General features: G+C 39.9%; 1 protein-coding gene across 5 annotated transcripts in view; it reads left to right on the top strand.

The window, feature by feature from the left end:
* Nucleotides 1-77: 77 nt before the first annotated feature.
* Nucleotides 78-14,073, top strand: part of adck1 (aarF domain containing kinase 1) — a 95,681-nt gene continuing 81,685 nt past the window's right edge. The window contains exons 1-4 of one of the 5 annotated variants that reach the window (XM_055005991.1): nucleotides 78-359; nucleotides 549-679; nucleotides 1,244-1,383; nucleotides 3,117-3,200. In XM_055005991.1, coding sequence (XP_054861966.1) covers nucleotides 1,252-1,383; nucleotides 3,117-3,200 — 216 coding nt within the window. In that variant the 5' untranslated portion in view covers nucleotides 78-359; nucleotides 549-679; nucleotides 1,244-1,251. The other 4 variants (XM_055005990.1, XM_055005986.1, XM_055005988.1 and 1 more) reach the window with 4 other exon arrangements.

The raw sequence follows: 14,073 nt of genomic DNA, 5'->3' as shown, positions 1-14,073 counted from the left end.
CACAAACCTGGAGACGCCTGAAAGTTCCCGACTGCCGCTGAAAGCAGCATCGAACGCACGTGTGTGAAACGTCACGGTGGGACCGGAAGAGAGCTGAAGACACAGTCGGTGGACCAGAAGTGTAGTTTTTAGTCTGTCCTAACAGCAACAATCAGAGCAAACGCTGCTGGTCCTTGAACACAGACCCTCGTTCTGACTGATGGACTGGTGGACCACATGGACCACATGGACCTGACCTTCTCTTCTGCCTCTGAGCTCCTCAGCTGATGTCAAACCAGCAGCCTCCATCTGGCTAGCACTACGTTAACCACAATCCTTTGCTCTCACGCTGAAAACTCGCGGAGGTCAAAACAAAACCGGTAAGTGGAGACCGACAACATGCGGGAACAGTCCGGTGGGACTACCGGAGGTTCTGGTGGAGGTGTGTGTGGGACCAGAGGCTCGGTGTGGATGTGAGAGTCTCACTGGTGTGTGTGTGTGTGTGTGTGTGCGTGCGTGCTTCAACACGGTCATTACTAAACAGCAGCTACTGATTGCGTAACTCACAGACAGGCGGTGTTCAGGTCACAGTGGACGGTGTGGACATCCAGAGTGTCTCCTGAAGCTGCAGGAACCTGCTGAGGGAATCAGGAGAAGCTGCTGGAGAACTTTAGAGGAGAACCTGCCTCTAGTTGTTGGGGTGAGTGAATGTGTTGGTGATTTATTTTGTGTCGATAAAGTCCTATAGCTGGAAGACTGTTAACTACCACCTTTATATGAATGCAACACTTCAAACTAATTTCTACAGACAATGCTGAGTTGACTCCAGTAAAAGTAATCTACAGTATACACACACAAAAAAGTCTCCACCTGGATTTAATTTAGCAAATAGGTCAGATCCTTCCATTGGATAATTACTACAGTGACATATCCTGTGGTCATGGAAAGGATGTTAATCTGTCTCAGAAGGGTCAAATTATTGGCCTGCATCAAACAAAGAAAGCAACTAAGGAGATGAAACTACTAAAATCAGATTAAGAACTGTCCAATGCATCATTAAGACCTGAAGGATAGTGGAGAACCATCATCTTCCAGGAACAAATGTGGTCAAAACAAACTCCACCTGTCACTACCTGAGGAAGTCAGTACAGCGTTCGTCTGACTTACTTCCTTCATCTGAATAGTTTTTGTTTGTTTTCTACACATGAATCTTTGTGAACTTTTGGTGAGGTCTTACTCCTTCTGCTCCATCTTCCTCCTGCAGTTCCTCTGATGGCTGGTCGGCTTCTTAAAGTTTCCTCTCTGGCCACAGCAGTGTTTGCCTCCTCAGGGTTTTACCTCTACAGCAGACAGCTGGACCTCAATGACCTGAGCGTCGTCCGCTTTGGCCGAGCTGCAGCCACCGTGAGTTTCCTCAGTTCTGCCCTGAAAATGATGGTTTAAGGAAGGTGGATTTGATTTGTTTTATCATGGACTCTGCCTGTATAGCTGGGGTTAATTATGACCGTAAACAGATTATGGTGGTTCCATCCCAGTAGATCTGACCAGGGGCCTGTACTATGAATGTTCTTAGAGTGTCTTTTTGTTATCTGATGTCATCAAATCTCACAACCGCAGTCAGAATAAGTGGTGTTACAAAGCTGGTTATCAGTTCAGTAAGTCGACCAGAGATTGTGAACTCGGTAGGAGCATGTTCATGTGAAAGAGACAGAGTTTGTGAAAAATGACCAATCCAGAGTTTGGACAGTTCAGTGAAGCTGAAGACCCCCCACCCACATAAGAAATCCAAGCAAACAGGCTGAGTAGTGCTTCATTTGTGCTGATTTGTGCGGTTAAAATTTTCGTTTGTGGTCCTGTAGTTTCTGAGATATTACGAGTTGTATTTACAGGTTTATTTAAAGGTCGTTTTGCTTGTTGATTCACTGTAAAAGACTGCTATTTTGTGTAGTTTTTAATGGGGAGTATAGAATGTTCTTAATACTGTTAATTTTTCAGTAAAGTTTAAGAAAGTGTTCCACGCTCGTAAATAAACCTTGAAGCAATTGCATTTATTGTCTTATGACAGAAATGTGATTGACGAAGTAAACATAAAGCACAGTTCATGACAAATGCAAATCATTTGTTAACATGAAGGTACATTTTCCATTTTTTAACTGAACTTTATTGAACAAATTTATACACAAAGGCACAAAGTCAATTCAAACGGACATTTTCCTGCAGTAACACAGGTTGAACATCGTCAGATGTTATTACATTAGTTATTATACACGTTATATACATTAACACGTTAGAAACATCGCACACCACAGATGTAATCAATTCAGGTCAAGATATGTGATCATCTGTAAATAAAACTTGTAATATCTCAGAAACCGTAGCAGCACAAACAAAAATATTAACGGCACAAATCAGCACAAACGAAACACTAAAAAAATAGACCAGTCTGGTTCATTTTGGAGCAAACTGGGGGCATGATGACCTCTGAATGACTTAAAAAATAATCTTTAATATCTCAATGGCCATAGCAGCACAAACGAAAACTTTTAACGGCACAAATCGGCACAAACAGAGCACTAACCACTCAGCCTGTTTTCTTGGATTTTTTATGTGGGTGGGGGTTCAGCTTCACTGAGCTAACGTGGACAGCTCTGCTGGCATACATGTGCAGAAAGTTGATATTTAAGTATTCCAAATGAAATATGCTTAATGTCTAAAGTATACCACTGACCTGAGTTAAACCTGGTACCTGATTGAGGCCCCTGGTGCTGGTGGTAGACACTGTATCACAAACACATTATACATTTAAATCTTGATGACTTTTAATCAATATCCACTCTGTTTACCAAACTTATCTGCTCCCCAAGTCATGACTGGGTTCTTCCATTTCCTGCTGTGTTTAGTGCAGTAATCCTGCTCCAGAAAGATCACTGGACATCTCAGTCCTCCACTTGTTATTCTGTCAGCCCTCCATCCTATCATGGAGTCCTTTTAGAGCTGTCATCTTATTTATAAGTATTTTGAAACTAGAAATGTCTCATCCCATAAGATGCTCCAGACTTATTCCTGTTTGTTTATAGAGGAGTTTGTAGGGAAACTTGTTGTTGTTGTTTACATGACTCTATCTTGTTTGTCTGCAGACGGCGGTCATCAGCTACGACTACCTGACAGCTTTCAAACACGTGGAACATGGAACAAATGAGTACTGGGCCATCAAATCCAAGGTAGATGACCACTTCAGTTATTTTTTGAATTAAAACGGGTTCCATACACTGATTGACTTTCCCCAGCACAGCCAGGTGAAGGGAGTGGTTTACCTCAGTGATGAGCTGGAGTTGTGTTGCACCACAGCTCTAACAGATCACTATTGCAGTTTCATTTCTCCTTGTTTATGAAATATTGCAGAATCTGTCCATATCTTGTGTAGACCAGTTTTATTGAACATGCTCTACTGTCTCAGTGCCAACCACACCATGTCCTACTGTTGGGTCGCATTGGAAGAGAGTACATTTAAAGATGGCCTCCTGTGAAAGTCAAGTTTTTTACCTTGTCATCTCTGAATGTGTTTTTTTATTAGCTGGAATACACATCTTGACCTAAATAAGCAGTGAACACCCTGACTGAGTGTTTTCTCTTTGACACTGCAGTGTACCGTGACAGTAGATGTGTTTCCATTTAATCGTAGACCAAACTGGAAGAGAACTTTTGAAATGTCTCTAACTATAAAAGGAAGAACGTGTGATTTAGTCTTGATGCCATTAACTGTTATCAAGTAGATAAACTGGACTGCACGGTGTCGTCAGAAGGTGGTGCTGTAGTCTATGTTATACATGGCTGTGATAAAGAAGCTGGAAAATAAACACTTGTTTACAAACTGATTAAAAAGCTTTGAAGAGGAGGAAAAGGAGAAGTTGTGTGATCCACAACAGAATTATTGAGAGAAGCCTTTTTAATCTGGAGGGTTGTAGTGATTCTTTCATGTCAGCTGGTGTTGGGATGTGTTTCATACTGTCCCAAGATGAACACAACAACAAAAGCAGATCATCAGTCATGTAAGTTAAATATTCATCACATCAGAATGTATTTAAGAAAATGCTTTTTCATTTCCCTTGAAGAACAGGAACTTTTATCTGAAAAGTAAAAATAAACCAAAACACCTCAAGTGTAAAAAGTTTATTCCCTTGAAATTGGAACAGTTTTTTTGTTTATTTTTTCTGTCTATATTACCTTTGTCTTAAGCAGTAATTCAAAATGCACGTAAAAATATGTCCTGGAAACATGAGTGGTCTCAAGAACACAGATTTAGACAGACAGTATTTGAGATGTAACAAATCAAAGGATCCAAACTTGTCAACTTGCAGGGTGAGGTTTTCTTCTTTGTCTTCTTCTTGTTCGTCTTCAGTATTGAGCTCAAACTTGTTTTAGCTGAATTACTTTATTATTCCAACTTTCTACTGTACGCATCAGAAATACACAGATGCCATGAAGGTTTTAATTTGAAATACTTTCAAACATGTATCTGTGACACACAGATGTGTTTGTAGGGGTTATATCAGTGACCACAGAGGGACTTTATACCCCTGTTGTCACATTTTGATGCAGTTTAGGGGTAGTTTGATCAAACATTATCATTCCTTTGGAGATTTGTTTTTGTCTACCTGCAGAATATAAGTCCAGTAGTCACTCTTGTTGAACTTTGTTTTTGGTCTCTGCTATGTGCTTCATCATGTTGACTGAGTTGTTTTTTTAAACTTTGCCTGTATTAAGTGGTCTAACAGTGATGAGGATGAACCTTAACAGCAGGTTTGGAGCAGAATGTTAAAACTATGAGGATGTAGAGTTGAGGGAAGCTGCAGAGTTGGATAAGATTTTCTGTGGATTTCTGCACACAACACTTTTCACATTGTCTTTGATCCCTGGAAGTGGGACGAATTTTTATATAGAACTAACAGTGAGTCTTTCTCATCTCTGTGGAGATATGTTGGTCCACTCTTCTTTACAGAATGGTTTTAATTCAGCAGCACTGGAGGGTTTTCCAGCATGAACGGCCTTTTTAAGGTCCTGCCAGCATTTCAATCAGATTCAGGTCCAGACTCTGACCAGGACACTCCAGAACCTTCATTTAGTTTAAGCCGTTCAGAAGTCGCCTTGCTGGAGTGTTTTGGATCGTTGTTCTGCTGCAGAACCCAAGCTAGCTTCAGCTGGATGTCATGAACTGATGGTGGAACATTCTCCTTCAGGATGTTCTGGTAGAGATCAGAATTCACGGTTCCATCAATCACAGCAAGTCGTCCAGGTCCTCAGACCATCACACCACCAGCACCATGCTGGACTGTTGATGATGTTCTTTTTCTGAAATGCTAATGTATTGAGACACACACCTTCCAGAAAGTTCAACTTTGGTCTCGTCAGTCCGTAGAATATACTCCCTAAGGCCTTGGGGATCATTCAGATGTTTGTTTCCTTTCTGTTCTTGTTGGTCAGCAGTGGTTTTCTCCTTGGAACTCTGCCATGGATCCATTTCTGTCCAGTCTCTTCCTTATTGTTGAGCCATGAACTCTGACCTTAACTGAGGCCAGGGAGGCCTGCAGGTGTATAGATGTTCTCCTGGGTTCCTTTGTGACCTCCTGGATGAGTCGTCTCTGTGCTCTTGAGGTAATTTTGGTCATTGGTCCACTCCTGGGAAGGTTCCTCACTGTTCCATGTGTCTCCATTTGTGGATAATGTCTCTCACCGTGGTTCTCTGGAGTCCTGAAGCTTTAGAAATGGCTTTGGAACCCTTTCCAGACTGACAGATGTCAGTGACTTTCTCATCTGTTCTTGAATTTCTTTGGATCATTTAGTTGCAGCTTTTGAGATCTTTTGGTCAACTTCATTTAGTCAGTCAGGTTCTATTGAAGTGATTTCTGGATTGAACAGGTCTGGAGGTCATCAGGTTTGGGTGTGGTCAGTGGAATTGAGCTCGTTTCCAAAAAAATGTGATTAGCCACAGTTATTTCATGATCTAACAAAGGGGGCAATTACTTTTTCACACAGAGCCAGGTAGGTTTGAATAGATTTTACCCTTAGAACATTAAGTCATCATTTAAAACTGCATTTTGTGTTTACTTTGGTTATCTTTGTCTGATATTTAAATTAGTTTGATGGTCTTAAACATTTAAATGGGGGAAATATTAAAAAAAATGAGAATTCGAGAAGAGGGCAAATACTTTTTCATGGCGCTGTACATGCAAATTTTGCGTTGAGACTTTTTAGTGCAGTTAACATGATATTGTCTGTATTTATTTCCATGCTGTCAGGTCAAAGGGAGGAATTGCCCCAAGCTGTTGCCTTCGTATTTAAGATGAGACTGTAGAGCAGCATTCATGTTGTTTCAATACCAGCTTGTGTTTTTTTTCCATCATCACATCTGAAGGAGGATCATATTTGTAAAGGAAATCCTTCTGCTCAGATAACGGTATTAACGGTAGAGGTCGGCTGATATGCATTGAGTGTTTGTTTAAAGGCCACGGCTCAGTCAGCTTCACTCAGGAGACTCCAGGAAAGGTCAGAGACCACCTGCTCTGACAAAAAGTGCACAGAGAGCTTTGCTGCAGCCAGAGAACAGCATTGAACCTTGAAGAGCATAGTTCAGCATGGCTGGCCTTGTGTATGTGACACACACCCTCTCAGACGGTCGTTCCAGCCCCTCGGGCCTCGCTGGTCAAGCCTGGCTACACAAGCTGATTAGAATTAATGCATGGTGCTAATTTAATACTGAGAGGAGTCTTGCCTCCTAATTATTATGAAGTCATAGAGGTGAGGTGACGGAACAGCAGCTCCACACTTATTTATCATCTCTATGCTGCTGATTTTACCTGCAGTGTAAAGTTTGTGGCCAGAAGGGAGACATAACAGGTCAATTAGGAGGAGGACAAAACACGGACCTGAAAATCATCTCATTTTTTAAAACAAAATGGATGCTGGGATGATTGTCTCACTTTTCCAACACGTTCTATAAAACATAACGATCTGGATGCACCTCACTAGCGTTCTGTATGTGGCTCGTTTGTATTTCTTTAAACCAATCGGAGTTAATGTGGGCGGGGCTAAGCAAAGGATGCAGCCTGGTGTTCATCAAAATAGTGGAGTGGAATAGTTTTTGTGGAAATTTGCACACAAGGAGATGAGTACTGATTAAAATGGATAATCCAGTGAAGAAACTATTAGGACTGCCTTAGTCAGTGATCCAAACCCTCAACTAAACTTTAAATATTCGGTGTTTCCTGTACCAAAGGGAGTGGTACCATCAGAACACGCATGAGAAAAATAGCGATACTTTTTAAAACCCCACATATATCCATCTGATATTTGTTCGACAAAAATGCCAATTTGATATATTTTCTATAAAACATTTTCAATTCCCATAAAAAACTGTTTGGTGAATCAGTTAATTAAAAATTGAACATGGATTATTTTTTGAAGTTTTTAAAATAATTAAATTTCATACAAAATTATATATATTTTTGTTCCTAAAAATGCTCATTGTAGGAAGGTCTCCACTTAAATAGATTCCAGTACTTACCTTTGACCTAAAAATGGACCATTTGAAATAGATAAAAAATTGTTGTGTTACAAAATATAGAAGGGGAAAAAATGTGTTAGTTCCTTTTTATGTTTTTTAGTATTTACTGTGCTGTAATGTATCATAAAATGTGCCTTTCATAGGACCTGTTGCGTAAAAGATACACGTTTCTATCAAGGCTGTTCACTCTGAACTGGTTGTCATTATAGACTGTTACTTATTTAATCTATCAAGACACAGTAAATACAATGGGAACAATGTACTGAAACGTAATTGATGCTTTTAGATATATTCAGAAGTGCACAGCTGCAAACTTCTGGAAATGCCTCTTTTTCCCTCTGAATTAGCTTTTCTTTAAACGGGTACTGCCTGTAAGTGGAGCTCCTGGTTGTCGTAAGATGGGTGAATATTTCTGGTTTAAGCTGAATCCTGCATTGTTTCAGTGATACCTGAAGTAATGCAGGATTATGCATCGCAAGCACCTTTATTCCAGGCATAGCTCTTCCACTGTCAAATGAAACGTCCACATTTCTGCTTACTGTAAGGCACCTATCGTTCCCCAGTGACCCACATTCTCCAACAAAAACCTGCTGTGTTCTAGCAGCTCTAAGTAAGAAAGAAATGGGTGGTTTGAATCCATCCTCCAGGTCTCACAGTGTATACTTTGCTTGGACATGAGGTGGATTCCATTGTAAAACTGTTAATAATCTAACCGATTATATTCATTTAGTAAAAAAACTAATAATTATTTAAACAATCAATCAATCGTCATGCCATTCAGTGTAGGCGATCATTTCTCTCCATCTAATCCGATCTTTTACTTTCTGAATTGTGACTGTTGATGGTTCCATGTGTAGCCATGATGTCAGTCCGTCTATTATTTTTATTCTCTGTCTGCCTCATCCTCTCTTCACATTAGTTTTTCCAATAATAATAATATATTCCAGGGTCTCTTTCCTTATGATGTCCAAAAAATGTTGCTTGCCGTTTCCTAATTTTGTTTGGTAGTGTATAATTTGTGTTTTAGTAATTTTAAAACATCTTCATTGGTTATTCTGGCCATATCAGATAAGTAGTGTCTGTGAAACCACATCTTTACTGCAGTGATTTTGTTTGACATTTTGTTATTTATGTTCAAAGATTCACATCCGTACATCAGAGCTGGTAGGATGTAGCAGCTGAGAGTCCTCATACAGATGCTATTTTCGCTATTTTCTTAGTTCTTAGTGCAGTAGAGTACTTTTTTTTTAGCATATTTATGTCTAGAACCCAATGCAACATCACCTATGTTATAATAATTCCATATAATAATTCCATTTCCCTTTTGAATACCTTTTACTAAAAAAAAATCTAAAATTCTTTAAATTAAAATTATGAATTCTAGCATAATTTCCTAACATAAAATGTAAAAATATTTGAAGGGGTCTGACTACTTTCTGAACAGGCGTGTTTGTTTCTTGTAGCGAAGGGCACATTTGACTGCACAGTTAATGAGCTCTTGTTTCTGCGTCTCATCTTCCTTGTCGTCCTGTTAGTGCGTCGCCATGTTCATCGCTCTGCACAGCAGCCGAGCTGCTTTCAGTTTCATGAAGAGCTTCACTCAAAAGCCACTTAAGCAGCCAGTCTTCCAGGCTCATCAAAGGCTTCCCAGAGTGAACCGAGGGGCCATTCACAGCCAATTAGTGGATCACAGAACAAGCATGGGAGCACTCTCCAGTCTGCCAAATGAGAGGAGGAACATGCCCTGCAATGAGCAAACAGATGGACTGCTTTTTGTCCTTCGCAAGGTCTACTGTGATTTCTCTCAAAATAAGGAAAACACAGCGGCACCCCATCATGTTCAGCTCCTATGTAGCGTGTTACAAACATTTGGGTTTTTAGATCAAGATGTTCACGTGTTTGGATGCAGTTTCCCCAACTCTACACATCAACAAATGCCTGTTGATCTGCTTTTCATGTTAACGTTCACTGTTGTTACTCCACCAAGGAACATAGCGAAGTTGTGTGACGATCGGCGTTGGTCTGTTTGTCTGTCTGTCTGTCTGTTAGCAACATTACTCTAAAACAGACTAACAGATTTGGATGTCATTTTCAGAGAAGGTCAGAAATGACACAAGGACCAAGTGATTAGATTTTGGCAGCGATGCGGCTTATAGTCTGGATCCATGGATTTGTTAAAGATTTCTGTATCATTGCCAGATAGCAACACAGCGTCACTGTAACCATGACAACAAGTGAACACTATGTCAACTGCTTGCTGACGATCACATGATTGCAATATACGACTCAGCAGCCTTGGAGTACTGCTCCCGAGTGCTTTTCTTGTTTATTATTATGATGCATTGGATATGCTAAGCTAGTTTTTACAGTAGTGGAGTTTGAAAGTGTACTAAAGCAAATTTAAAGGGATAGTTTGGTTTCTTTGAAGTGAGGTTAAATGAAGTACTTATCCATAGTCAGGGTGTTGTCTGCATTAGATTCTGTTTGGAAGAAGCAGATAAAACTGCTGAAAGTGAAGCATTGTAGTGGTGTGAACAAGGTCAGCAGCAAAATATACAGGGTGGGCCAAAAGTAGGCTTTCTTGTAGTTGGTAGTATTTCAGTAAATCAACCACCAAACCTGTGCTTTCAGATTTATTTCTTATGCGATAAATCTCCTGGCATGAAGGTGGGGGAGTGTTAAAGGCTCCTTGCCATGATGTTGACATCTGCTCGGCATTTTCACACTTCCAGTGCTGCTTTTGTTTCCGCTTTCTTTTAATAACCTTTCCAAAATGTGAAACAGGGAAATGGAATACTGGTTTGGATAAATGAGATCTAAAACGTGAAACGAATACCAAAACACTGTAAGCCTACTTTTGGCCCAGCTTGTATATTATCTGAAAAGAGGTCCCCCTAAAATGTATAATTTCTGCTTAGCTGTATGAACTATTTAGAATATTTCCACTGCTTTATCTTGCTGTCAAACAGCCCTTTTCTTTGGCATTTAGTTCACTACATACAGCCATGCTCCACTGTATCGATCGGAGTTCCAGCAGTTTGGAGTCTTCCTAAGCAGACTGTTGATCGGCATTTTAGAGACGTATCATTATACTTTTATGTAGTGTTAATGCTGGTAGCTGCCTGGATTCATTCTGCATCATGGCATTGATTCTTCATTTACTGACCCATCTGGGCTTTAAAGGCAGCTAGCGAAGGAATTTAACGAACTCTCGTATTTCTCTGCATTTTAAACATTCAGTACATTCAATACTTACCAGCAGTTCCATCTTAGAGTGAAACTTTGATTACGTTCATCCTTGATCTACTCATGACCCAATGGATGTAGTACCAGCTGAAATTCTTACCTTGGCTTTCTAAACATCTTTGATGAGACTTAAACACCTTTTACTCTCTGATGTGCATGCTGCAAATTTAGTTCTAGTCATGATCTTTGAGCTTCTGAATGCCTTCCATCATGTCACTCCTCCTGTGTACCCAGAGTCATTTCTACCATTTGGAATGGTTTATGAACTGAGATGTATCCGGTGATTGTCATTGGTCTCTGAAGTTATCCTTGTGGATGTTTTTTGCCTGTTTTTCTTGATTTTACACTGATGTGGTTTAGTCTGATGTTAGTGTTCATCTGTGCACCTTCTTCTCATGAGTCCCCTTAATCGTCCGGTTGAGGAGGCTGGCACTTCACAAGATTTAAGATCAACAGTATTTGAATATTATATATGATCAGGATTCTGATAATCTCAAAATTAAAATCAAATCAAAACATACTTTGTTAATCCACAAGGAAGTTGAAGTGTCCAGCAGAGCATTACACTACATTAATATACAGTAAGGCAGAGTGAGGTATGAAAGGTTAGCAGAAGTGTAAACAATAATACTGAAGTGAAAAAGATGCAATTAAATGCGTTATTTTTTTAACGCGTTATTTTTTCTGTATTTAATTAATCCAAATTAATGCGTTACAGTCCCAGCCCAACTTCATAGTTAAAAATAAATGTAATAAATGACAAGAAATTTATTTCAAAAGGTTTATCTCTATTCAGTGTAAGATGTAGCCCACCAAGACCTGGCCTTTAGTTAACCAGTGGACTGCATCTAGGACTCCTCTGTTTCAGGGTGTATAACTGATGCTGGAATAGTGGGTTGTTTAAACCTTTTGATGCAAAACATGGGTCAAAGTGACCCAAATCTAATGGAAAATGGGTATCTCCATCCAAAGCTTAAGTGTGTAAATGATAAAACTTCCCTGTGCAGTAGAGTACTGATGCTATATAGTTAATATTCTTATTCATCCTTTTTTTTGCTATCACCATTACTATTAACTCTTACCTTTGTCTTTATGCACTTATTAACTATTACTTATTATTCTCTCACAACTTACACTGGTTTTCTACATCTGCCCTGCTGTCTCTGCTGTCCTCGTCTGTTGTCTCTCCACATGCCCTCTCCAGTCTGCTGATGAAACAGGTTAAAAGACAAGAGACTGAGGAAAATGAAAACTCGCATCAGTAGAAACAAAGAGACCAGAAACATGAGCGAGCGCTGGGTGATGGAGATAGCTCTTTATCTCTGGACTGATTATGCAACACAAAACCGCCTCTCCTTTTGCTTTTTCTATTTTTTTTTCTCCCCCCTCTCTCCCTCTCTCAGGGAGTTCAGGCTTCTATTAGCATCTCATTACGAGCCATGCCAACAGATGATTGTGAAATTAAATGTAGCTTACTTAACTCACATGAATAATGCATGAATGATGGCTGAGGCCTACAGGCAAGGATGGAGGGGGCTGGTTGAGGGTTTTATTCCTCAAATATGGTGATTTAAAATTACTAAACATGTAAAACTTTAAATTTAAAAGCATTAAATAAAGATGGAACGATTGACTTGATATAGTACATTTAAGTGGCCAAATTTCATTACACTGTATATTATTTCTGTCCTGTATTAACCCACCTCATTACGATGCTGCATTTTGTTATGGCCCTGGGTAAGTAGCTCCTTCAGTGCTGTTCCCATAACCAGCATGTTGATAGAGAGTTAGCATGATGTTAAATCATTTTGCAGCACACAGATCAATCCTATAAGCTAGTGGGTCTCCCTTTTAATAGTTGAAATAGCTGTTAATTAACCCTCTTAACCCCAAAACCTGCCACCGGGTTTGAAAGACATATTTTCTTTAAAAAAAAAATGCCACCATCCTTGAACTAAACATGTGTCCCAGGCTATTCCATCAGTAAGATTCACCAAATCTAAGTTTAAAATCGTGATATTTCATCAGCGTCACTTTATATTATGTCTCATTCAAAGCCTGAATGTTTACAACAGATTCTGTCAGAAGCAAAAAACTGTGAACTATCTGAAAAGGAGACAAATGTGGAAGACAGTTGAGAGATTTAGAGGAAAATAAAACATGCTTCATCAATAAAATAAAAGCATCATGACTCAAAACAGTATGCAGAGGAACGAGAGAGCTGGGAATGGCAGCTAATTCTAGAGCTAAGTTATGGGGTTTTTGGAATTATTTTGTAGCCTGTGTGAAGGTTCAGTAAACCGCCAGAGAACCAGATAAAGTCTCACTCATTCATCACAGACGGTCGCTACAATATGTTGACCTGTTTTTACAACTTGACCCATGTTGGTCGGTGTTTGGCCCTGTTCCCAGCGGTTTATTCTATCTAATTTCACTTCCATGGAGACAGCTTTCCTTTTCTTCCAAGCATCAGAAGAGTTTGACTTATGCTGGGAGCCGTAATGAAGGGCAAAAAGTTAGTGAATGTAGCACAATCCAAGGTGGCGTACAACCAGAGAATGGAAACAAAGCCGTCTTATAGCGCTGCGTGACGACGTTTTCATCCACTCTGCTCGTCAACTAGTTCCACATAACCAGTTCTGATGTAACGACAAAACGCCGTAGGTCAATGACGTCGTAAATCGAGAACCCCCTGTACTTGGGTCACGTGATTCGGTATCCATACGTAATGTACACATGCACAACAAGGTCATTGTTTTATAAAAGATTTCATCTGATGGAAATCATACAACTGAGCAGCCTTGGCAGAGTGCTGCGCTTTCTGAGTGCTTTTCTTGTTTTTTCTGTTTTTATAATTGATTGAATTCTAACTTGATATGCTGCACAAGAAGCTAATTTAAGTTCTTTTTATTTCTGTCCATAGTTATGCTGTGTTCATAGAGGGGCAGGACTTTATATTGCAGTGAAAAATTAACCTACAGAGAGGAGGAATGTGACAATGGTTAACCACCAAATCCTCCTCTCCACACTCACTGAGCTCGGCGTCTGAGGATCAGTCCTCCTCTGGTTCATGTTCAACCTCTAAGAGAGATACTGAAGTGTCTGAACTTTACAGTCTATCCACAGGGGTTCCTCAAGGGTCAGTGCTCTGTCCTACACAACTTCACTTGGTGCAACTCCTGTGGTTCCTCATACCATCACTATGCTGATGCTGATGACACCCAGCTCTTCCTGCTGTTCACCCCAGATGACAACACAGTCTCTGCCAGGATCGCATCATGTCTTGC

Source organism: Amphiprion ocellaris, chromosome 20 (genome assembly GCF_022539595.1).
Source record: "Amphiprion ocellaris isolate individual 3 ecotype Okinawa chromosome 20, ASM2253959v1, whole genome shotgun sequence".
NCBI lineage: Eukaryota > Metazoa > Chordata > Actinopteri > Pomacentridae > Amphiprion > Amphiprion ocellaris.
Note: the sequence above shows the minus strand (reverse complement) of the source record. Positions and strands in the feature narration are given on the sequence as shown.